Source organism: Xiphophorus maculatus, chromosome 7 (assembly GCF_002775205.1).
Source record: "Xiphophorus maculatus strain JP 163 A chromosome 7, X_maculatus-5.0-male, whole genome shotgun sequence".
Lineage (NCBI taxonomy): Eukaryota > Metazoa > Chordata > Actinopteri > Cyprinodontiformes > Poeciliidae > Xiphophorus > Xiphophorus maculatus.
Genome location: NC_036449.1, coordinates 3,686,776 through 3,711,088, shown reverse-complemented (window position 1 = coordinate 3,711,088; position 24,313 = coordinate 3,686,776). Strand labels below are relative to the sequence as shown.

The 24,313-nt window shown below is 39.1% G+C and overlaps 2 protein-coding genes across 2 annotated transcripts in view; one reads left to right on the top strand and one right to left on the bottom strand.

Annotated features, from left to right (window-relative positions):
- Nucleotides 1–205: 205 nt before the first annotated feature.
- On the bottom strand, nucleotides 206–13,139 carry slc35a5 (solute carrier family 35 member A5). Its single transcript, XM_023336844.1, has 10 exons — nucleotides 13,061–13,139; nucleotides 10,100–10,278; nucleotides 9,837–9,935; nucleotides 7,906–8,039; nucleotides 6,798–6,865; nucleotides 5,201–5,389; nucleotides 4,226–4,426; nucleotides 4,009–4,136; nucleotides 3,140–3,408; nucleotides 206–1,863 (listed from the first exon to the last, which is right to left on the bottom strand). Exons 2-10 carry the CDS (start codon nucleotides 10,224–10,226, stop codon nucleotides 1,795–1,797), a joined length of 1,284 nt encoding a protein of 427 aa, XP_023192612.1. The 5' UTR covers nucleotides 10,227–10,278; nucleotides 13,061–13,139; the 3' UTR covers nucleotides 206–1,794.
- f5 (coagulation factor V) overlaps nucleotides 12,839–24,313 on the top strand; it is a 33,340-nt gene continuing 21,865 nt past the window's right edge. Inside the window, exons 1-3 of the mRNA XM_014470521.2 lie at nucleotides 12,839–13,241; nucleotides 14,899–14,981; nucleotides 16,646–16,768. Coding sequence (XP_014326007.1) covers nucleotides 13,081–13,241; nucleotides 14,899–14,981; nucleotides 16,646–16,768 — 367 coding nt within the window. The 5' untranslated portion in view covers nucleotides 12,839–13,080. The remainder of the gene's footprint in view (nucleotides 13,242–14,898; nucleotides 14,982–16,645; nucleotides 16,769–24,313) is intronic.

The window sequence follows — 24,313 nt, the reverse complement described above, 5'->3', positions numbered from 1 at the left end:
AGGAAGCGACCATGTTTAGCTGAGTCATTTCAAATTTTTACTGCCTGGTTCAGAGAAACTTGGTTTAAAAGTTGGTTTTATAATGTAAAAGTAGCATCCTAACTGATTTATATCCCTTCAGTAACATGAATATTGAGGAAAGAGGGTTATATTTATATGCCAGAAAAACAAATCAACTCTTTATACACCAAAAAAGCAATTGAAGGACATGAAACTTAATTGTTTATTGACTGTAATTTTAGCTCACAATTTTTAAAGTGATGAATCATGATCATGAATTACTGAAGCTTTTCTGGGTGAGCTGTGCACACAGCAACGTCTTAAGGAGTACCACCCCCTACTGGCTTGATTTGGTAAGGCGCCAATGGGAAAATCTGAAAGACGACATGTTCTAAAGCTGTGAGCAAATTAAAATGCTTAAAATAATTTATCTAATTATAAACCCGGGTTGAGAAGATTGTTTTGTTTGTTCTTCAAACATAAAACTGATTTTTTTTTCTTTAAAACAAAGAATTAACACAAAAATTCCACTGTGCTTCAGCAAGTTTCTTTTAACAAAACAAATTATTTCACAATAAATGACATACATATTTCAAAGGCATCAACAATATTAAGAGAAAGATAAATTTTATAGAATTTCACAATTTAATCCACCAAATGAACATTAATGGTCAAGCTGCAGCAGATTTGAAGCAGATTCATTGAACGCTCTCAGATCAGATATACATAAAATGTAAAGGCAGAGTTCTGCTCCACATGTGAGCACACAGAAATTTGATGAACTGGAACGCTTTTGCTTCATTTTTCACGTCAAGAAATTTTGGGGAACAGGAACGTTTTTGTGCTTTTATTGGTAAATGAGGATTTTGTGTCCAACTCATTGTATTCTCTAATGTCTGCACTGTTAAAGATTCACTCGCTTTCAGCATAACAAATACTGGAAAAAAAATGAAATTGGCAGCTTGTCCTTAATTTCTAATTAAACTGCCAAAGAATTTGAGCATTTGGGCTCATAGCACAATAAAATAGAATTTCCAAACAAGTAGTTGATTCTTAATCATGTGGTGACATCGTGGGAACAGTAAGGGGCCCCATCCTGATGCAGCAGAAATCCAAATTCCACACCTTTGATCCCAATATACACGCTGATTATTCAGAAAATTCAAGGCAGAAAATGTAAAAAGTGGGACAAACTTGATGTTCCACCAAGTCCCCTTCACTTCTTCACATTTAGACCCACATAACGCGTGGTTTCATTAGGCCGGCAAACAAAGCAAGATGGCCATCTGATGAAAAATGTAGAACTTTGTTCCATTGCTTCCTGTTTTTCACTTCCCTTTTTTTCCCTTTTTATGATTCCCTACAGAGCCACCAATGACTCGACTCAGCATGAACTGATTAAAACCTACAATGTACATCACAGGATTAAACCATAGATCATTAAATAACTTTTCCATATGTCAAAAGTCCAAAGTCTTATAGGATCTCAATCCCAGCTCATGATTGGCTCAACAGCTGGAGGCATTACAGGAATATTTACACAGAAAACCTGTTAATGATCCTTAAATGCTGTTCAATTTGTTTTTTAAGTCTCACTCCTGTGTCACAACATTAAACAGCAGCATTCATGTACAAATAGGCACGTTTCAGAATGTGAATTAGAACCTCAAGCTCAGCGCCGTTTTTCACCGTTATTCAGTTCAAATGTAACAGACAGAGATCCTGCCGAGGGACGAGGTTCAGACTTCTGAGTAGAGCAGCTTTAGCAGCGGTTTATCCTCCGAACTCGAGAATTTACAGAGACTCTTCATCAGACTCGCTGTCGGTGTTGGTTTTGGTGAGGAGCTCCAGCTCCTCGCCGTCCTACAGCAGCAGGAACACACAGAGGACAGGATGTGTTTAGACACTCATCTCACTGGATCCACACGGCGTAAACTATGCAGTGGTTTCTTGATGAATCATTTCAAAAACTTTTACCCTTTTAATCTGACATATTCTGTACAGTTCAGTGCATAAACTATTGAGGAAATAGGAAAAAATAACTAAATTGGGGCTCTGTCTCTAAGAAGCTCCTGCTCTTCCTGAAGCTCTGCCTTCAGGAAGTCATCACAACATGGCTCCTCTATTAACCCTTTAACAATGTTTTTACCAGCATTGCACTGAGAAGTAGCTCCTATAATGAGCTCAGCTGATGCTCAGTTAAACCAGGTGTTTGCTAATTGCTGTTGGCTAGTCTGAAGGAGCTGATTGGAGGAGAACTGTCCTGTGATATGGAAGCTTGGAAACTGCAGCTCAGAGGAGGAGCTTCGTCTCTAAAGCTGAGCTAGCCCACCCAGGTGTTTTGCACAGCTGAATGGTTGCCATGGAGACTAAAGGATTTCTCAACATGCATGAAAGAATCAAAGTAACACTCCATGAATGTTTTTAATGAAGGAATAACAATATAACATGATATAAAGCTCAAAAAAGTCCATTTTTACATAAAGTTGCTTTCTTAAAAGCTTTTTTCTTCTTTATCACCGTTCCACTATTGGTCATGGGTTGTTGTTTTTTTTCACTAACATTTGTCAAAATCTTTTAAACCACAAACTAAATCCTGCCACCACCACATTTCACATCATGCATGGTGTTGCTTTGGTGATTATTTATTTATTATTTTACGCTAAATATATCTTTTGGAATTCAGATATTTCAGATTTAGTTTAATCAAACCATAACTCTTAAACTCAGAATGTTTTTAGGCTGCTTTCTCGTTGTGACTTTAACTAGTTTCCGTTTTGTCTTTGTCCATTTCTCAGTGATTTCCCCCCTGTTGAACGTTTTCTCGTCTTTTAACAAAGGTAATAATAACAGATTTTACTTTTAATGCCCTTTAAGTCTTGAGATCTCAAAGGGCTACGAAGGCCTAATAAATTAAATAAACAATTACAATGGATAAAAATAATTTCAAAAAAATGTAGTAAATGAAAGAGATTAAAACAAATGTCTAAGAAATGTTGGTAAAGGTGTAAAACCTACTTCTCTGTATGTTTTAGACCTTTCTCGTGGCTAATTGCTCAGACTCCACTCAGTTGTGAAAAGCTTTGGCTCAAAGTGTTTGAGCGTGTAGCTGCCTGCTGACCTGAGGCGAGCTGCTTACCCCTCTGGACCTCTCGAACACCTCTCCGTTGATGACCCGCAGCTTCTCCTGCTGCAGGCTGTACTCGGGGTCTCTGGGCCGGCTGGCGTTGTAGATGAAGATGGACAGCAGGACCATGGGCGCCTGCAGGAAGAAGTCCAGCGACGGCCGGAAGTCGAACAGGAAGAGGGAGAAGCCGGTGACCAGAACGGTGGTGATCTGGCCTGTCAGCACGTGGAACATGTTGTCTCTGAACTTCAGGATGAAGGCGACAGACAAGCCCAGAGCGGCTGAGGAGAGAAGAGGGAGGAGCAGGAGAAGGAGGGGAGGAAGAGGAGAACCAGAGGCTCATTGGTAAAGGTGAAGAAAACAAATTGATACTATTGAGAAATGCAATTCCTAGTCCTGGAAATTGTCATTGATGCTCATATTTGGGAGTATATTGCATATCGAATTATGCGTCCACTTTGATAATGTATGTATTTTGAATTATTCTTTTATATTTTTCATGTAAGAAAAAGCCATGAAGCTAAACTAACCTAATAATGGTAAATTACAGTAATTTACAGAATTTTATTAACAAATCTATTTTTGGTTAAATATAAACTGATGAAATTTCATACAATTGACATAATAATAACTGTTTTAAATAAATCTTCTATTTGTTCACACTCTTGTCAGTCACATAATTTAAACAGAATTTCGAGAATGGAAAAGTTGGTTTCTGAAATAAAAAAAATAGCTTCTGAATCGAAAATTGTTTCTGAATCAAAACTTGTTTCAGTTGAATTGTGACCCTAAAAATCAGAATTGAATCTCTAGACACTGGCAGATCAGCATCTCTGCTCGTTAGCGCTGCAGCAGTAGCAGCATCACCCATCAGTCCTCACCAGTGACCAGCACCAGGGCCAGTGAGTAGACGTTGTGTCCGTGGAGGAGGCCACAGTGGATGGTGAGTCCTCTCGCCTCGCTGCTGAGCCCCAGAGTCAGAGCGTTGAACACCACACCAAACACATACCTGCAGACAGCAGGCGGCCGGGTGAGAACAACCACAACACACACACCACAACACACACACTGCGTTCCTGCGGTTCAGCGTTTCCTCACAGTTTGCTGTTCTGAATGAAGATGCTCTCTGTGAGCTGGTCTCCCTCTTTCAGGATCTTCTCGTTGTAGATGTTGGCCATGGCGGAAATGAAGCACTGCAGCAGCAGCAGGACGTGACCCACGCCCAAAGTCTGCAGCTTCTCCACCATCCGGTCCCTCCAGGCCTGACCGGGCAGAGACGACGTCCACGACTTGGAGGCGCTGCCGAGCAACCAACGACACTCTCACCACAGGAGTACAAGCCCTGGAGACGGTGGCCCCATGCTCTCTCGGGTCTTTTCTCAGTCAAGAAACGATCCATTTACTGGTCCATCTATGATGGCTACCAGAGCCTCCCTCAGAACCCCTGCTAAGGCCGGTGGTGGGGGCTATTGGGGTTTTTGTGTTAAAAAATGTTAAAAGTTACAAAATTTTGAGTCACATAAGCAGGAATTGTAGTTTTGAAATAGTGTGTGAAGTCAACAGGCAGATGCAGGGACGGTGCAATTGGTGTATCAGCTATAAATCCAGCTTAATCTGTCTTTACTGTCAATGTTACTGGTGTATAAAAACTCCCATTTAAAATAAACAAATGACTCTTAACCTGGTGGGGAGGCAAGTAAAGCCTGGTGGCCCTCCAGGCTTATAATACACTAGATAATATAATGCACTTTATAATACAGGGAAAACCTGGGCTGCCATTTCTGAATGAAACAGATCAATCAGTAATTGCTTTTAGTTATGCTGCTACTTAAGTGTATTTCCCCTGCAGATTGAATAGAACTACTGTTTCCTCTATTGGGTTACTTCATGTGACTCAGTCACCTGCTTCCAACGTCATGTGGGAATACCTCCTTCTGTATTTAACCGCCCTGTGGGATCAGTAAAGTATATGTTTTTAGCTCAGATTATTATTTTTTGCTTCCAATCGATCAAATCCTTTCTCGTTTGTCCCTCTTCAGTGAAACGTTCTGTATTAAATCAGAGTGACGTTACCTGCTGTTTTTCATCTGCTCCAGGAGCTGGGTGTAGAGGATGCAGGAGTTGGACGGGGTGGAGAGCGGGTTTGAGTGAAGGGCTGGCACTGCTATGGAGCTCTGGCTGCCCCCTGATCCCGTTGTCAAGGAGACGATGGCCAGGAAGAGGATAACTAAAGAAGCCCACTGAACCCAGGACAGGCGTCTCCTGACGGAAAAACCAAACATGTCCGTCTGAAGCTGAAGCTTTCCATCATAATGGTTTTATTCCACTGGGACGACAGCTGGTCAGTCTGAAGATGCTCAACACAAGATTAAGAGAAATCTACAGCATCCTTTGTGCTGTAGATTGGTAAGATCAGGCTTCACTAGCTCTAATTTAAGACTTTTTAAGACCTTTTAAAGGCTGTTATGAATGTAGTTTAATACCTGCATCATGACAGAAATGTGCAAAAAAAAAAAAAATCAGATTATATAAAATTATTTTCTAGGGAGCTTTAGCCACACCAGGGCACCAAAACTGTGTCGTTTCTGGATAAAATTGCCCTTAGATATAATAGACACAAAGAGTCTAGCTAGCTAGCTACAGGGTATCTGCAGGTTTCAGTCTGTCAAATTTAAGACTTTTTAAAACTTTTTTAATGCCAGCTTGAAATTTAAGACAGAAAAAACTATAAATATAACAGCTGATGAGGAAATTCTGCTGTATTATAATCATACTAATAAAAACAGACATTTCTGAGGTTTGTGGCTCTTGGCAGCGGATTTGTGTTTTTCATGCTGCATATGGCTCTATAGCCATAGTGCCTGGCTGAAAAGTTTTTTTTCTTTTGCGCAGAATGTGTCTAACCACCAACCAGTCCCCCACTGCGTGCTGTGGTGGCGCAGGGGGTTAGCACGTCCCATGTTTGGAGGCCTTAGTCCTCGACGCGGACGTTGCGGGTTCGACTCCCGGTCCCGACGACCTTTACCGCATGTCTTCCCCCCTCTCCTTCCCTGTTTCCTGTCAGCCTACTGTAGAAAAAATACGAGCCACTAGCGCCGTAAAAAGCTCTTCGGAGAAAAAAATGGAAAAAAAAAAAGAAAAAAAAAAAAAAGAACTGAACCAGTGGCAAAAATGAATGTCGTCCATTTAAATGGTGATAAAGCTGCAAATACGCATGACAGGTGCAAAACAGCTAGCTGGCTATCAAAGGTATGTTGGCAACTACTTTTGGACAAATGTAAGTTGCCCTAATCTACGGAAGAGGATTAGGTCCACCAAAAAAAAAACAAAAGAATTCTGAGATTATAGTCAGAATTCTGACTTTCTGACTTTAATCTCAGAAATTTGACTTTAATCTCAGAATTCTGACTTTAATCTCAGAATTCTTTTTTTTTTTTTTTTGGTGGCCCTAATCCTCTTCCGTACTAATCTGACAACTTACATTTTGTAATGAATTTAGGAGGTTTTAAGGCCTTAAATTTAGACAGTAATTTAAGGTTTTTTAAGGCTACGCAGACACCTTTCATAGGTCACCAATAGTGCATGAATGCAAGAATGCCTTTTGTCTCTGAATTAATATTCACATCTTAGAGTAGGAATGAACAGGGAAATGCTGAGTTGAGCCACTTACTTTAAAACAAGTCTAAAGAGAACAGCTGTGGTCAGGATGACAAAGTTGGAGAACAGCACTGCCATGGCCTGGAACAACAAGAGAAACAGCAGAGTCACTGCAGGTCACGGAGCAGAATGACAAACCAAGACCTTCAGAAAGAAAAGAATGAAGGATCGAGGTCTGACATACAGGAGGAACTCTGGCTTTACTCCACAAATAATCACACTGAATACCTGAGAAAAGGTTCCTTGGCCTGTATGATGCCGTTTGTTCACTAATGTTTTCTAAAGAACCTCTGAGTTCAGAAACAAGCTGGATTTACAGAGACTAAAATATGCACAGCTGGGTTTACATATTGCTGAGGCCAATTGGATGAAATTCATTTTATTTAGGGGTGTTGGAGTGCAAGTGGGCTGGCTAAAAAGACACTTCTTTAAAGATTTTTATTGTAGAAAAGCAATAATTTGTTTTCCTTCCACTGTAGCAAAGCTCAACTTGGTCTACCACATAAAGCCTGGATAAAATAAAACAAAACAAATAAAATACACAAATTAAAATAAAATAAAGCTAAATAAAATACACAAAATTAAATTAAAAGATAAAATACACAAAATAAAACAAAATACACACAATAAAAAAATAATAAATTGGGAAGGCACAGTGTGCTGGGCCAGACATTAGAAAGGGGTTACATGGGCAGTAGCCCAGGGCGCTGTGTTTATGGGGCACCAAAGACTTTTTAAATTTGTGCTTAAATGAATATATGTGTTGTATTGTACTTTATATAAAAGTTGTAGAACCATATCAAATGATTCTACAACCATTTGAATTTTATTAAAAGCCTGGGAATTTTCCGAATATAAATAATCCTCAAGTATTTGAAAATGAAGAAGTTATAGTAATTTTTTTAGGAATATATGGAGCTGCTGTTCAGGGAACGTATTAAACCCACCATGCATCAGTTCATGCATAAGACTACGTATTGTTGTGCTGTAATTTTTAATAGTAGACGAATTTGCCTATATAAGATGGGGCACCAAAAGTGGCTCCAGCCCAGGGCCCCACATTTCTGTAAGTCCGGCCCTGAGAGTGTGTGATGAGGATCCTGATCTGACCGTTTACCCACCGGCTGCAGGTAGGTCATCACATAGAAGATGATGAGGTTGTCCAGAAAGTAGAGGAACGCCGGAACGGCCCACTTCAGGGAGATCAGGAAGGAGGAGCTGGAGGCGCAGCCCAGATCTCTGCATGATCGTCCCTCTGAGGACACACACACACACACACACACACACACACACAACATTCTGGTATGAATTTTTAATGCAACATTTTTACTTTTAACTTGAGCTGCACCTATATTTTTAAAATATCAGGACATATATAATAAAAAACTCAAATTGTTAGTAACAATGCTTCCAATCCATAAGGGCAGATCTATTCAGTATAATTCTATGCTTTGTGGTCTGAGTGACATAATTTATAGCTATTTAGTTCACATTATATGTATCTATCTTATACTCTTCCTTGCACTGACTGAACAAATTAAAGTTGTTATGTTTTTTCATGTTTGATCAAACTTGTGAAGTGTTTGGTGTATTTAGGTGTGCTGTACAGGTGCAACGTTATCAAATAAATTTGTAATTCAATACATTTATGTGTGCTTACAAAAAATGTTATCAATACAACAATGTTTTTCTGTATGGATTGGTATCAGCTGATTCTAAACCTCTGATATCGATATCGGGAGTGAAAAAAGTGGATTGGTGCATCCCTACTTTTAACTCAAACAACAACAATAATCTTCATATTTGCCCATCTGATTCCACTTCTTTAAAGAACAAACAAGCAAATGTAATAAGAACTAGCCTGGAGGCTAATAATTAGCTGACTGAAAACATGGTGAGTTTTAGGCTGTTATCTGTTCTCAGACACAGACATCTGCTGAAAGCCTCTCCCTAAGCAGAATCAAGCCAGACAGCCTGGAATACACAAGCATGATAAAAACATGCCACATCCACACTATGAGTCTATGAGATACGTGACAGAGATGATGAGTGAAACAAATGTCAGAGTGTCAAAATGTTCAGGACTTGAAATGGAGCACAACTTCTCTAAAACTTATATGATTACAGTCAAAGTGACACACTCATCAGATGTGTCAGGTGACAAGAGGAGTGAACAGTGAGACTGGTGATAAAATGGCGGGGAAACCCACATACGCAGCAGAAAAGCAGCACAAAATGTCTTAATTTATGAATCTCTGGCAGATTCTTTCTCTCATTATTGTGGCTTTTTGTACACAGAAGCAATTTTGATGATTCTGTCCTGTAGCAAGAGGAGTTGTGTTTGATTTGATTTGAAGAAAGCAGTGTGTGTCTTTTTATTCAGTGAATGTAAACTTCTGTTCTCCATTGTAAATACTGAAGATGCACCAATCCAATTTTTACACTATTAATACCGATACCAATATCTGAGGTTTAGTATCGGCTGATACCGATCTGATACAGATCGGTATTGCTGAATTGATTACTCAAATTGCTGTGTTTCAAAATATTTCTATTTTTAAACAAAATGGGTTTTTTTAAAAAAACAAAACATAGATGTACGGAATTGAGCAGTTATTTGATAACTCTGCATCAGAACAGCACACTTAAATACACCATACATAAGCTTGGTCAAACATACAAAAACAACACAACTTCAATTTGTTCAGTCAGAGCAAACAGAAATAGAACAGTGAATATAGAATAAATAAAGAAACAAAAACAACAGGTTGACTACGTTGGTCAAATATGTATAAATTAAACTGCAACAAACATTCTTTCAATTTTTTCAGAAAAAGCAATTAAGAATTCTAAATATAATGTAAAATAAATAATAAAGCATAATGTCGCTCAGAGCACACAGTGCAGAATTAGACAGAATAGATCTGCCCTTATGGATCGAGAACATTGTCACCGATACCCCATTTGGAATTTTTTTCTATATCGGGACCGATACAGATATCGATATTGGAACGTGCATCTCTAGTAAATACCATGACAGCGATGTTTTTACCTCTGACTATCACTCTGACTGACATAACCAGACAGAAGAGCAGCTTCAGAGCTTCAGCAAGCAGGTTCACAGATGCAGGGAGGAAGTCATACTTGTTTTCTGAAAATAAAGTAGAAATAAAAATAAGCAGCGAGATGTATTACTAACGAAAGAGATCAAATCTTTTTTGTGGATGCCCCTCCTGGAGACAACCGTCTCTTACATGGACACAGAGTTTATTGTCATTCAGTGTTACGTTTAAAAATGTACATCCTGTCGCTCACCGGCGTTTGCTGAGAACTTGAGCAGCACGATGCGACTCGTCCCCAAGGTAACGAAGCCCAGGCCGAGAGCGAGCGTGTAGGCCGAGGAGCGGGAGCAGAGCCTGGGGCGGGGGCAGCAGCTCACCATGGCTCTGGCTGGCTCGGGCGCAGGAAGCTGCTCTGGGTTCACCTCTTCAGACCTGTCACACAAACAATCAGGCTGCTGGATTATGACTGCAACACTGACGATAAAATCCAACTGGTCACAACTTGTCAGTGCAGCTGGAACAAATAACAGAGGGATTATGTGGTCATAGGGCTAGATCAGGGGTGTCAAACTCCAGTCCTCGAGGGCCACTGTCCTGCAGTTTTTAGATGTGCCACAGGTACGAAATGCTGGAAGGAAATGGCTTAATTACCTCCTCCTTGTGTAGATCAGTTCCCCACAGCCTTGCTAATGACCTAATTATTCTATTCAGGTGTGGTGCAGCAGAGGCTCATCTAAAAGTTGCAGGACAGCGGCCCTTGAGGACTGGAGTTTGACACATGTGGGCTAGATGGTATGGCTGAAGAACTTATCAAGACATGAGAGTTTCATATCAGTCGATATCGATAATTGTTGATTGAGTTTTTTTGGTTTTAAATAACTGAAACACTGGCAAACTGGTGGTTCTTCACCAGACATAGTTCGTGTGAGCGTGGCAAGTCTTTGGAGTCCAGTCTTTGAAGACTTGGATGAGTTACAACATTTAATTTCCCTCCGAGTTTAATAAAGCATCTTTTTTAATTGAATTCGATTGAATTGAACTGATGTCACACAATGTCATGAAATTTGCTTAAGACAAACTTTTAGGCCTGCTATTTATCAACACTACATTATTCCAAAGGCCTCAAATGGCCCACGCCCCGCACTGTGGACACCCCTGGTTGAAGACCCAGGACTACACAGTCGAGTTTAGCTTTGGGCTTTTTGACAGAGACAGCTAGCCATTCTCAATCTACATTTAAAACCAATAAATCTGTGAAAGAATAATCACAGTTATTAGAATTTTATAAAAACAACTTAAACATAATTAAGGGAATAACGCCCGTCTAATCATGTAAAACAGAAATGATAGTGGGTGTTTTCCTGTTCTTTCCTTTCTCTTTGTACCAGCTGCTCGCCGTTTAGTTAGCATTAACATAGCATGACAACAGCTGTAGTTCTATATTAGGAGTTAAAATAAAGTCAGATTTTCTGTAGCAGTTCAACCAGTACGAACTGAAAGATGTCTCCATTTTTACAGGGACCTACCACTTATTGCTGCCTTTATCCGAAGCATAGCTGAAGCATCTTATTCCGTCAAAACAAACCGACGACTTCCTAGTTAGGGAGAGTACGCGTTCACGACGCAGCTGGCGCGGTGACGTCACGCAGCGAGGACTCGCGCGCGCTGCTAACTCTTCTCAGCTACCCTTTGCTGCATTTGATGGAACTGAGATGGGAATGACATTGAATATATTCATTATAAAGACATTTTTCTGTTGGAAAGCCCAGTGGATCTGCTTTTACTCTAAAACATAACTTGCTAATTTGAACGTTCACAAATATTGAGTTTAATTATTTATTTAACTGCATTTCATTTCTGCTGCGGCTCTTTAGGTTCTTATTTTGATGGCCAAAATGACTTAGAATTCTGTAGTGTTTTTAAATACAAAGAGGATTAAATAAAAGCTGTTTTAAAAAAAAATACATCATCTTTATGTAATTTTACAGTTTAAGTCACACAATATTTGAAACATGTACTTATTTACCTGTTTTATAAACATACCTACTGTCTCGATCAAGGGGGTGGGGAGGGGGGGGGTAAAATACAGTTTATAATCTCTATCTCCGTTACATCTTCTGGTTTACCGTTAAGCTAACATTGCTCTAAGAGTTAAACCGGAAATTGTCCCTTCAAAATAAAAAGCATCATGAGTCAAACAGGAAGTTACCCAAATTTAAAACTAATTAAGCGGTGATGTAGGAAAGGACCTTCTAAGTTATTAGGGCATTTCATTTGTACATCGTTTTCAGGCTTTTATCCACATACTTCCCAGGTACTGCAAAATGTTCTTATATTTAATCTTGACTTGTTGTCATGTTGAATCCAGTCAGATTCACATATTACAATATTCATTTCCACTATTCATTTAAATGTTTAAATTTATTCATTTGAACAAATGACAACCATGATTATGATGTTTTTTTTGGGGGGGGGTTTATTAAGAACGGTTACAAAAGTCTATTTTAGACTTTCAGCAGTTTTACTAGTTCCACTGGCAGATTATTTCACTTATACAAGAACATACAATCTGCCAGTGGGACTAGTACTTTTGCATCAATATTAAGGATTTTCAAGACTTGTTGAAAAGTTACTTATAAGTTTGGCTTGTCTTATTTCAAGAGTATTAGGATATGTGCACCAGAAACTACAGAAATACTCTGTAATATTTTGTGATTTTGCAGTGAACTACCTTAGTCATTGAGGAAAACACACTTTGAGAGATGTTTCATATTTATTTGTATGAATAGGCATAGTCAGAGCTGAAATGGTTGTTTGGTTCCCAGAAGACCAATCCACGTGAGTGTTTTATGGCTCCATGTTTCCACCAAATGTCCCAGTGGAGATTTACAGCACGTGTATTTTTGCACGGCTGACTTTCCAGGGACATTCTGAGGTTAGATAAATACTTCAGCACTTATTCCTGCGAGACTTGTTCAGTAAAGATGGGACTGGGTACAACCTCAGGGATGACTCAAGATAAAGGACATATGACTTCAATTACAAGATCGAGAAAGCAAGAAAAAAAAAACTGCTCTGAGGCACAGTTCATTGCCCCGGTACATACTGTTTGGAAACAGAAGTGTGTGTGCATGTGTGTGTGTCAGTGACAGATAACACACACAGCGCAGCTCTCTGTTAGACCGCAGACTTGTGGAACCGAACAGCATTTCACCTGGAGGATTGATCCCAGACATGAAGCTCTGTCCTGGGATAGGAGTTCACTGTCTCCTGCCCGTCCTGGTTCTCCTGGCAGCCCTGGTCGTTAAAGCTGACCTGCAGAGATCCAGGGAGAGACGCTACTACATCGCTGCTGTGGAGATCAACTGGAATTATTCTGCCAATGATGCAAACAGGTTGGCTAAAAATGTAACTGAAACAGCAAGAATGGTGTTTCTCTGCTTGTTTGTCTGGATAATAGTTGTGTGTGTAATCTTAACAAAACTGTTAATATAGTTTATATTAACTATAAACTGTTTATTTCGTTTTTAACTGAAACAGCTCAATTTGTCGTCGTTTCTTTCAGCAGTCTTAATCAGTTTTGTCTTTGTTCTTTTGGAACAAACTTTACATTGTGACAGCGTTTTATGGCTACTGTAGGTAGAAAAAAAAAGAGAGGAGTAAACTTTCTCTGAAAAATAACCACAATTTTCAAGAAAAATAAATAAATACATTTCTGAGTTTGAAAAGTGACACATTTTTCTAGACAAAAATGAAAAATTTTCTAGAAGAAATTTGGAAATTTCAAGTCAAAATCTTTTTTTTTACTGCTTTGAAACTCTTTTTTTTCTTTTGGAAGACAGAAATGTCCAAAATGTTTCCCATCAAAATTTCTGAGTTTTTTTTTATATAAAAAATTGTCAATATTTCACAATTAAAAATGTTGTTCTTTTCCTGAGGATTTTTGAGACTGCTCCCAAAATTTCAGAATTTTTTGGCTAAATTTTACTCCTATTTTTTTTCCCTATTTTGGCCCTAATACACCATTGTATTACACAAACCTATCAGTTACCATCTAAGTTTTGATAAAAAACATAAAGTTATTTTGTATCAAACAGATCCCGGAGCAAAGAGAAAAATAAAGTAGTGTGTTTTACATTTCTGCAGTTTTGCAAATCATTTGGTAATTTCAAGGCATTAAAGCACAAATGGGAGAGGAAGATAATAAAGTATACATATTGAAAATCAGATGTACAATATAATGATGTATGCAAAAAGTTAGTTTCAGGAAGTACTTCAAACTTCAGCTGTGTAATAAGATGGTATTGCCATGAAATCACCAATATAAGTGTAATTTCCTGTTAGCACAATGTGTAGTGATACACGAGGAACTGACCTCTAATTAAATTGTGGTAATTTGGTAATGACCAAATTTATTACCATGTAATAATTTGGTACATAAGGGCTAAATGCACTTATTGTGCTAAATAAGTGCTAGGTACATAAGTGTTGTAGACCCAATAATACTTACTTGCTGGATTTTTACTGTCAAACTATAACACCAATGTCATAGAATATACATGTCAAACGTAACATGGGTGATGTTGATGTTCAGGATAGTATATTAGACAAGTATTGAATATTTCAAATGATTGTGAGAGGAAAGTTGTTATCTAAATAAAAAAAAAGGAACGCACAGAAACACAACCTACATCTGCAAAGTTGAATTTGCCCAAGTGGTATGACTTCCTGAACAACATTGCTTCAGAAAAAGTGGAGATGTTTGACCAAAATCCACATACAATCTGTAACATGTCAGCTAAAAGTGATTCTGCAGGCCGCTGACTGTTTCATCAAATCACACACATGCTTTAATTGTGAGAACAGTAATTTTGCATATGGTGTCACATGACAGTCATCACAGGCTGTGTTGACCACACACATCTAAATAATAACTCATTTCCTTTACCTTTGAGGCGGAGGAGTTGTTTGTTTTTCACCATGACTAGACGTGGAGATTCCCTTCCTGCTGGCTTGCTGATTGATGTTTTGTATTTTCCCACCATTACTCAGGCAGGATCCCACCTACAAGAAAGTGGTTTTTCGGGAGTATGACGAAAACTTCAGCCAGGCAAAGACTCATCCGCCCTGGTTAGGTGAGTGCGGTTGGAGGTAAACATGCGAATGGCCTGGCTTTGATCATGTAGAAACTCTGCCTCAAAAGTCAATTCCCACAGCAGAAATATATATATACATTTTTTTAAACAATTTTCCTCAGAGGGAGGGCCTCAAATCTTCCTGTTACTCCTATGAGCGTCTGATACAAGGCTGGGAATAAATATCTATTTAAAAATAGATATATATATATTTTTTTTTTTTGGTCAAACTTAAATGTTTTAGATCATCCAATCTTTTTTAGGTCAGACAGGGAACATTTTCAAAAACAAGCATAAAGATAATTTTTTCAATTATTAATTGCAGTGTGTAAAATTGCAGTGTGTAACTTTTATATTATATATATGTATATACTGTATACATATAAAATATTTGTTGAAAGTGTCACTATGATGTGACAGTATGACATGGTGCAGATAATCTGTAAAAAAGAAAAAGAAAAAAGGACAGCTTCTCTGCCTTCACCCAGTTCTAACTAGCAACAACTAATCAGAGTCAGGAGGCGGGTCTTAGTGCAGACAATCATGGCCGTGTGCGTGCCGCTCACAAATGTTAGACCTAGCTGGCATAGCTACTGATGATGGCGGATAAACAGTTTTCCTGTAACGGTGAGTTGTTTCTCCACCATCAGCACATTTAGCAGCACATTCATGAGTTGACTGACAGCATTAAGGCCCGCCTCCTGGCTCTGATTGGTTGATTTGGACTCGGAACGGTGTATTACCTCAGACAGCAATAGTAGCTCAGGGAGGAGGTGAAGAAGATCGATCTTTTCACAGATTATTTTGCAGATTAAACTGTCACAACATGGTGACATTTTCAAAAATGTGTATACATTTTTTTCTTTTTAATAAAATGACATTCTGCAGGCTTACCTTTTAAAAAATATTTTGTTATTATAGAAAATGTATAGCGATGGATTCCAGCCACCCGGGCCACAGACTGTTTGTGCCGCTGCCATCAGGCAAGCGGTACAGGAATATACGGACTACAACAAATAGACTGAGAAACAGTTTCTTCCCCACAGCCGTCAGAGCCATTACTCCCTGCCGCCCCCCCCTCCCACACATATCATAACCTCGCAGTCACACATACATATCCCCCACCCCCACACAGCCATATTGTTCTGCACTTTGCACTGTCACATCATCTGTACTTTGCCATAATTGGACCTGCTGCTACTTCTTTGGTGTGGTTGAGTGCCTTTAGTTAATTTAGTTGTATATATTGTTATTATTATTATTGTGTGTTTGCTTATTTATACTGTATATATTTGACCTTTTGCACGGGAGCTGCAATGGAAATTTCGTTGAATTCTGTTCAATGACAATAAATGCTATCTAATCTAATCTAATCTAATCTAATCTAATCTAATCTAATCTGTTTTTTGTTGATGAACTGAGGACAAAAAAAAAAGCTCTCTGGATTGTAAAGCTTGCAGAGTCCTGGTCTATGATAATGAAAAAATAAAATACAGAACTCACTTTTACGCTGTTCCACCACAGTCAAATATTTAATAATTACCCAGAAAACGCGAGAGGGGTACCAAACTTGCCCCCAATGTGTTTTCACATTGCGCAAAATCCCAGAACTGCTCGCACACAAATCCAAATAAAGAAACTCGATCCTGTGCCTCTCTCTGCAGGTCTGCTGGGACCCACGCTGAGGGCCGAGGAGGGGGAGACGATTGTCGTCACGTTCAGAAACATGGCTTACGGCGCGTACAGCATCCACCCACACGGAGTGGCTTACGGGAAGCAGTCGGAGGGTGAGTTGGACATTAACCAAGACACACAGAGGTAGTCTCCCAACTGGCGGGGTCAACCCTGAACGCCACACACCGGATTGGGGTCGCTCCTGGCGGCCCTGATGTTAGACCCTTCATCACTCACGCAGCGTTGGCCAATACAGCAAACAAAACTGTTTGTCTTCTTCTAACATATTAACCAGGACAGGCAGGTTATCAAGGCAGACGGTTCTGAAGTCCAACAGGAAGACGACCTGAAGCCTTTGGAAATCACTGTCTGCAATGCAGAAACACAAAATATTACCAAGTGTTTGTGGTTATAGTGCAAATATCTTAGTCCACTGGAAATAAGACAAAACTAACTTACAAGAAACTTTTCAGCAAGATATAGGAGATTGTTATAAGTCAATAATTCCTCAATATTGATTGGAAAAGGACTTGTTTAAGAGGCAGATTATTTTACTTACACAGTAAAAATATGTTGCTTTGCTTGGACAATAAAAGTGAAATAACATGACATGTTATTAATTTCACTTGATTATTATTTCACTTCACACAATTATTTCATAATTTGTAGGTTATTAAGCGACATCATGTGCGAATAGAACTAATATTTTTCATCAGTATTAAGGAATTATTGACTTAAGTAAAAATGACTTGTAAGTTATTTTTGTTTTATTTCAAGTCTACTAAGATGTTTACAATAGGAATGAGATTTTGTGTTTTTGCAGTGTGTGTTCTTATGCATGGAAAACAGCTGAGACAAATAGTGTATTTTAGAAGATTAAAAAATACAGATGCTACTTAATTTCAAATTAATTCCTCTGTGATTAAGCTGAATCCAAAGAGGAAATATTAATTAAAGAAATGTTTACAGGAAGGAGTTTATTTCCTCTTCATTCGTTTTAAGGAATTTAAGAGTTGGTCAATAATCTACTGACGCGTTTGCACACCACAGGGATGTTATTCATCTAACTGCTAACCATTTAGGTTAAGGATAAAGACTTTTCATCCTCTCATCATTGACATAAACATCCTGCTCATAACCGTTCTTTTTTCCGAGCAGGATATGACACACAGCTGCAAGGATTTTAGAAAACAGGCTCTGCTGGGTTGACAAGTTTGAATTTACTGTAGATTTTCTCTGATCTACACTTGGTCAATGTGGTACAGGAGCAAATATTTATACCATGGTCCTCAAAATTCTAACATTCCAGGTTTTTGTCATGTTAAAAAAAATATGGCAAAAAACACAAAATCTGACCAAGTATTTTTGGTTTGTTTCTGGTGCAAATGTCTTTGTACACTTGGAATAAAACTAAACTAACTTCTACGTAAGACATAGAAGCTTCTTTCAAGCAAATCATTTCTTAGTATTTCTTAGTAAAAAAAATAAAATAAATAGTAGTTTCACTGGCAGATATTAACATGGTATTTAAATCCAGTTCATGGTCTTAATCTACAAAATGTCGGGCAGGATTTATGTCAACAAAACACTATTCTGTAGCTACTTCAGCAGAACAGTGTATTTTGAGATAAGAGGTAATTCAGAAGTTTGACGTTAGCTTGTTTTATCCAAACCCAGCCGTGGAAAGTTTCTAACTGTTCAGGTTGAGCTGAAGTTTAATGATTTGAAACTAGAAAATTCCTGAAGAAATTTAACCGGGGCCTGCCAAAGTGTGCCTGTCGGTTTGGACCCAGTGTTCGGATGCTAAAAATTAGCATCAATGCTAAGATTAGCTACTGCGCAAGACAGTGACCTGACCTGAGAGAAAAAGATAATGCAAGGTAATATTATTGCATCACCTATGGCGGTGCACTAGTGGAGGGCAGTGAAGTGCTAATGTTTGTGCTAATGTTAATGTACTGCCTTGCTATGAAAGGCAGCGCACTAACCTAAGAGAGAAAGATAATACAGGCTAAAATTATTGCACCGCCTACGGCCGTGCACTAACCAGAGGGGAGTATTAAGGCTTTTATTTTGAAATTTTAAGTATACTTCATTTTAAATGTCCAAACTAATCCCATGAGTAACAGTGATTGGGTTAAATCGTTTCTATAATGCCCAAAAGAGCAATTACCTGATGTAAAAATTGTCAATGCTTTTATTTTGAAATGTTTAATAAGCTTCATTTTAAATGGCCACACTAATCCCATGTGTAACAATGGTTGGGTAAAATCAATTATAAAATGCCCAAAACACAAGTAGTTCTAAAGGCCAGCTCAGTCCTCCTCTGTAGTAACTGACAGTTCCGCCATGTTGTAGTCCTAACCTTGAGTCATTGTAGTTCTAAAGAGCAGCTCAGCTGTCGCGTGATGAAGCAGACAGGAAGAGACAGAATTCCAGTAGTTTGAAGTAGTTTGTTTTTCTGAAAGATCTGAGAGGAATATTCAGGCTTTTATTTTGAAATGTTCAGTAAGCTTCATTTTAAATGTCCAAACTAATCCCATGAGTAACAGCGATTGGGTGAAATCAGTTATATAATGCCCGAAAGAGCAATTACCTGATGTAAAAACTGTCAAGGCTTTTATTTTGACATTTTTATTAAGATTAATTTAAAATGGCCACACTAATCCCATGTGTAACAATGGTTGGGTAAAATCAGCTATAAAATGCCCAAAACACAAGTAGTTCTAAAGGCAGACTCATTCCTCCTCTGTAGTAACTGACAGTTCTGCCATGTCGTAGTTCTAACCTGCATGTTCTGCCATAGTTAGAACTACAGTGATGCGTTTTTGTAGTCCTAATCAGCTGCACTGCTCTGTCCTGTTCTTTGTTCTGTTGCTATGGTAATGAAGCCTGTCTGTCAGACACTCAGGGCTGACAGAATTCCATTTCTTTGAGCCAGCCAGTTTGACTGAAAAAAGCAGTCCTAACAACTCCTTCCCGTTCGGGAACCGTGATACGTACTTGAAAACCGTTTGAAGCATCTGAGAGGGCTATTTGTCGTCTCCAATAGTACCGCGATTCATATTCTCTACCTCACTCACAGTAATAACAGCGATGAGAGAAAGATGGTGTGTGCTGAGCTCAGAAATTTTTCAGAAATGCATGGAAGTCAATCTGTGACTATCCTCAGAGGGATATTGAGGCTTTTATCTTGAAATTTTCAGTAAGCTTCATATAGAATTGTTGTTTGGGTTAAATGAGTTATTTACTGGCAAAACAGCCAGTAGTTCTAAATGGCAGCTCAGCCCTCTGTTTTAATTCAGTGTTAGTTAGAACTAGAGATATGGCGTTTTTGTAGTCCTATCTATTAGCATTAGGTTAAAGGCTAAAGCTAATAGATAGGCACTATCTGCGCAAGCCAGTGCCTTAACCTGAAATAACAAGATAATGCAGGCTAATATTAGGCCCCAATAAAGAGAAGTTTTATTAGGTGTGGAACAATAGGTGCCTGCCATGCAAGACATTCTTGTTTTAACCTTCTTGTTTTCAAGAAGGTTAGGGATACAAATTTTCTAACCTTGAAATGTTGAAGATTTTAGAAATTTGGAATGAAGATGATGTCATGGAAAAGAGAACTTCCAACTACAAACACTTGTTTGGATTCTTGTTGGAAAGAAAGAAAATGGTTAAAATACCAGTGGAAACCATTTTTTTTTTAAAAATAGTACTTAACAGTTGATTTCTTTTTACATAAAATCATGGTAAGTCTGGCTATTTTTAGACCAGGGGTCACCAACCTTTTTGAGACCAGGAGCTACTTCACAGGTTCAGAGTAACACGAAGGGCTACTTGTTTGATACAGACATAAATTTTCTTTACAACAAAAATTCATTTAAGTAAATATGATTACATGCTGCCTGATCATATTAATGTTAGGGACTATGCACAATAGTTATCAGTAAGGACAGCTATGGTTAATTGCTATATTGTGGTCAGACGTTCTTAGTTCAGAGTTTTAAGTTGGTGAGGTGGGGAACGCCGAAGCCTAAATCTTATAGGTCAGTTTTCTTTTTCTGTGAGTTAAAAATGATGACTGGAGTTTGAACCACTCATCATTTGAACCTCAGGTTCTGCCTGAGCTTTTTACAGTGCACGGTTCTGGCGGGTTGTCGGTTTATTAGCTTTTTTGTGATTTTGTGAACTGAACAGCTGACGGGTCACCTGCGGGCTGACACAAGCAGATGTCGAAAAAAAATGTCTGACAGATTGGAAGGTACAAAACTATCACTGCACCCGACCTGCAGGAGCACAACCACCTCTCCAACGCGCAAACATCGGCACAAAACTAAACCACTAAAGCAGCGCACCCTTTTATTTCTTTTTTCTTTTTTTTTACACAAACGATGCTAAATAATAAAGACATTGAAGCGAAGCAGTGAGATCCACGGAAAGAGGAGGATTGGCGAAATCTTATAACTACGGGAGGTTCAAACTCCACTCATCATTTTTAGCTCACAGAAAAAGCAAACTGACCAATAAGATTTAGGCTTTGGGTGCCCTTTGACCCCCACAGACTCACACTGATGCGCGCTACATACAAGATGTTTTGGCACAAAAGAACTTTTTCTTCTCCATAATTTTGTTATTAGTAAACAGGGTTGGATAATAGAAATACAATAACTTTTCTTTTTTTAATTTAAAGGAAAATCTCTCAGTGCGTCCAGCTGTACAGCTGCTGCTACAACAATCCAAACTCTCAGTCACTTGTGGGCAATTTAGAATCACACAGAAAAGCTCCAAAAGGGAATCAAACTCAAAACTCTGAACTAAGAACTTCTGATCACATAATAGCAATTAACCATAGCTGCCATGGTAAATTATTACTGATAACTACTGTCAGTAGTCCCTAACATTAACATGATCAGGCAGCATGTAATCATATATATATATATATATATATATATATATATATATATATATATATATATATATATATATATATATATATATATATATAGCCAAGACAATTTATGTCTGTATCAGACAAGTAGCCCTTCGTGTTACTCTGGACCCGTGAAGTAGCTCCCAGTCTCTAAAAGGTTGGTGACCCCTGATCTAAGGAATCTGGGTGAATGAGAAAGACAACGGTATACTTTAAACTTCTACTTTAATAATTCTGTCTTTTCCACTTTTCCTTCTCTAATGTCTCCTCCCACTTAGTTAATTAAGAAAACAGAGAAATAAATATATGGTAAACTGCTCTAATATTCCCTAAGTAAACATGCTCTGATCTGCATCCAGAAGAGCTTAGAAAGTTCTCAATTAACTATTGTTCTATTGTCTTTTCTGCAAAGAAAATATAAAGCATAACTTATTTTAAATACTTCATGTGAATAGCTGCACATTTAATATGCATGTCTTAAAAGTCTTAACTGTGACATTTGTAAAGCATTTCTTGAGGAAACAATGATAGTTCCCCTCTCTGCTGTCGCTATCCCCAAACATCCTGGTACCAGCAACCCCCCAAGCTCCCCTCTCTGCTGTCGCTATCCCCAAACATCCTGGTACCAGCAACCCCCCAAGCTCCCCTCTCTGCTGTCGCTATCCCCAAACATCCTGGTACCAGCAACCCCCCAAGCTCCCCTCTCTGCTGTCGCTATCCCCAAACATCCTGGTACCAGCAACCCCCCAAGCTCCCCTCTCTGCTGGCGCTATCCCCAAACATCCTGGTACCAGCAACCCCCCAAGCTCCCCTCTCTGCTGGCGCTATCCCCAAACATCCTGGTACCAGCAACCCCCCAAGCTCCCCTCTCTGCTGGCGCTATCCTCAAACATCCTGGTACCAGCTACCCCCCAAGTTCTCCTCTCTGCTGTCGCTAACCCCACAGCGTTATGGTACCAGCTGTCGTTACGCAATAGTCAGTCCCGCCCTCAACCTCACAACATCCAAGGAGTGACTACTGACCAGCTCTCCGTCCAACGGGTCCAAAAAATCTCTAAGCCTTGGAGTATTACCCTGAAGCAAGTCTAGTAGAGATGATCTATCTAAGCTGGTGTCGAAGGAGACTCAACTAGCCTTTAACTACCTACAGTCCAAGAGTTATGGCCTTTTCCAGTTAAGAAGCAATCAGCTGAGTAGCCCTCACACCTGCACAACCTCAATAACCACTCCTATTAACGGTAGCGCCCCCTCTAAGTACAACGTGCGCTTGTTACAGACTACTCAAAATCCTCTTTGAAATAGAAGCAAAGCAGACCTGGCTGTTGTCCTTCGAACACTTCAGATCTTCATCACTCAGTCACCTTTGTCTTTTCTCCAAGTCTGTTGCTGCAACTTTGAGATCCTAGGGTTGAGGCAGAGTAAGGCAGCCAAATCAGGAACCAGGGCTGAGGGTCAAGGGGTCTTGTCCCTTCTGGCGGTGCGAAGTCTCAACTTCCCCATGGCTCCAGGGTGCCAGACCTCTCTTCTTGGTCCCCTTGGCCTTATATACCCTTTCAACCCATGCCTCTATAAGGCGTACGTGACCTCTTGAGCATGCAACTACCTCATCGGAAAGTCCCAGCCATTCCCACATATACCCTGCTTCCCTCCCTTACTTTCCTCGTGACCATCTTAGTTTCAGATCCTTAATTGGGACACAGCTCTGGGGCAAGTCCAGACATGTTCGGACTTGCCTTTTTCCCTTGCCTCTGTATCTAACACATTGTTTGATTATTACTTCAATTACAGTTTTATATATGGTGTATGATCATCATAAGTAAATTCAAAATATCTTGTCCCATAATCATCAAAAAATCAAAATGCAAGATTCACTTGCTCAGGCCTTCATGATCTGTTGTCTGCATTAGTCTGGAATGATCCCACCTCCTCATACCAGTTTTCACAACACAGTGACCCCCCAATACTTACGTCCAGTTACCTGAAATTTTTTTCAGTTATTAAAAAATCCAGGGTGGCACCCAGTACCTCAGCGTTCCCGAATTATACATGTCAACAAAAATACGCCCAACTCTCCGGAATATATTCGGTTTTGGTGTTTCTTCCTCCTGTGTTTGATCAATTTGTGGCTCAATCTTGGTTTTTTCCACCCTGGATTCCATTCTGTCTATCTTGATTTTTAAAGCCACGATCTCCTTATTTAATTCCTCGTTCTCCCTAGTAAGGCACAGCAGTTTTTCTGACTTTTCTTTTAAAGATTTTTCCGCGTCATTTTTTGCCATGGCCCGCTTCCGTTCTAGTTTAATTGTTAATTGTTGCATGTTGCAATAATCATTTTGCATTCTTTCAATTGTTGTTCTCGCTTCCTCCAATTCCAAATTAACTTTAATCATTTGTTTTTTATAATACCCATTCGAACTTATGAGTTTGCAATTCTCTACATGCCAATTTGTTGAGTCGTCGGTCCTGTTCAGTCTCTCTAGTTTCCTCTTCAGACTCTCCACTGTTTTCTGAAGCTGCTCATTTTCACTGTTCAGCTTCATCTGGTTCTTCTGGAGAATCTCTAACTTTTGTAACGTGAAATCTTTCTCCGCCATTGTTTCTTTCTCGTTCGAACCTTAAACTGCAAATGAATTTCTCTGTGGAATCTGGGAATACAAAGACAGTCACCAGTGATGTCACAAACAGGATGTGTGACATCACAGTTCAACATCATAGCCACAAGAAGTCTGTTGGG

Excerpts from the sequence above, each read along its gene's own strand:
- slc35a5 (XM_023336844.1), bottom strand. The coding sequence starts at position 10,226 with ATGGTGAGCTGCTGCCCCCGCCCCAGGCTCTGCTCCCGCTCCTCGGCC. Across the intron at positions 4,427-5,200 it reads GAGCAGATGAAAAACAGCAG|CGCCTCCAAGTCGTGGACGT; the intron begins GTAACGTCACTC and ends GTTGCTCGGCAG. Across the intron at positions 4,137-4,225 it reads TTCATTCAGAACAGCAAACT|GTATGTGTTTGGTGTGGTGT; the intron begins GTGAGGAAACGC and ends TGCTGTCTGCAG.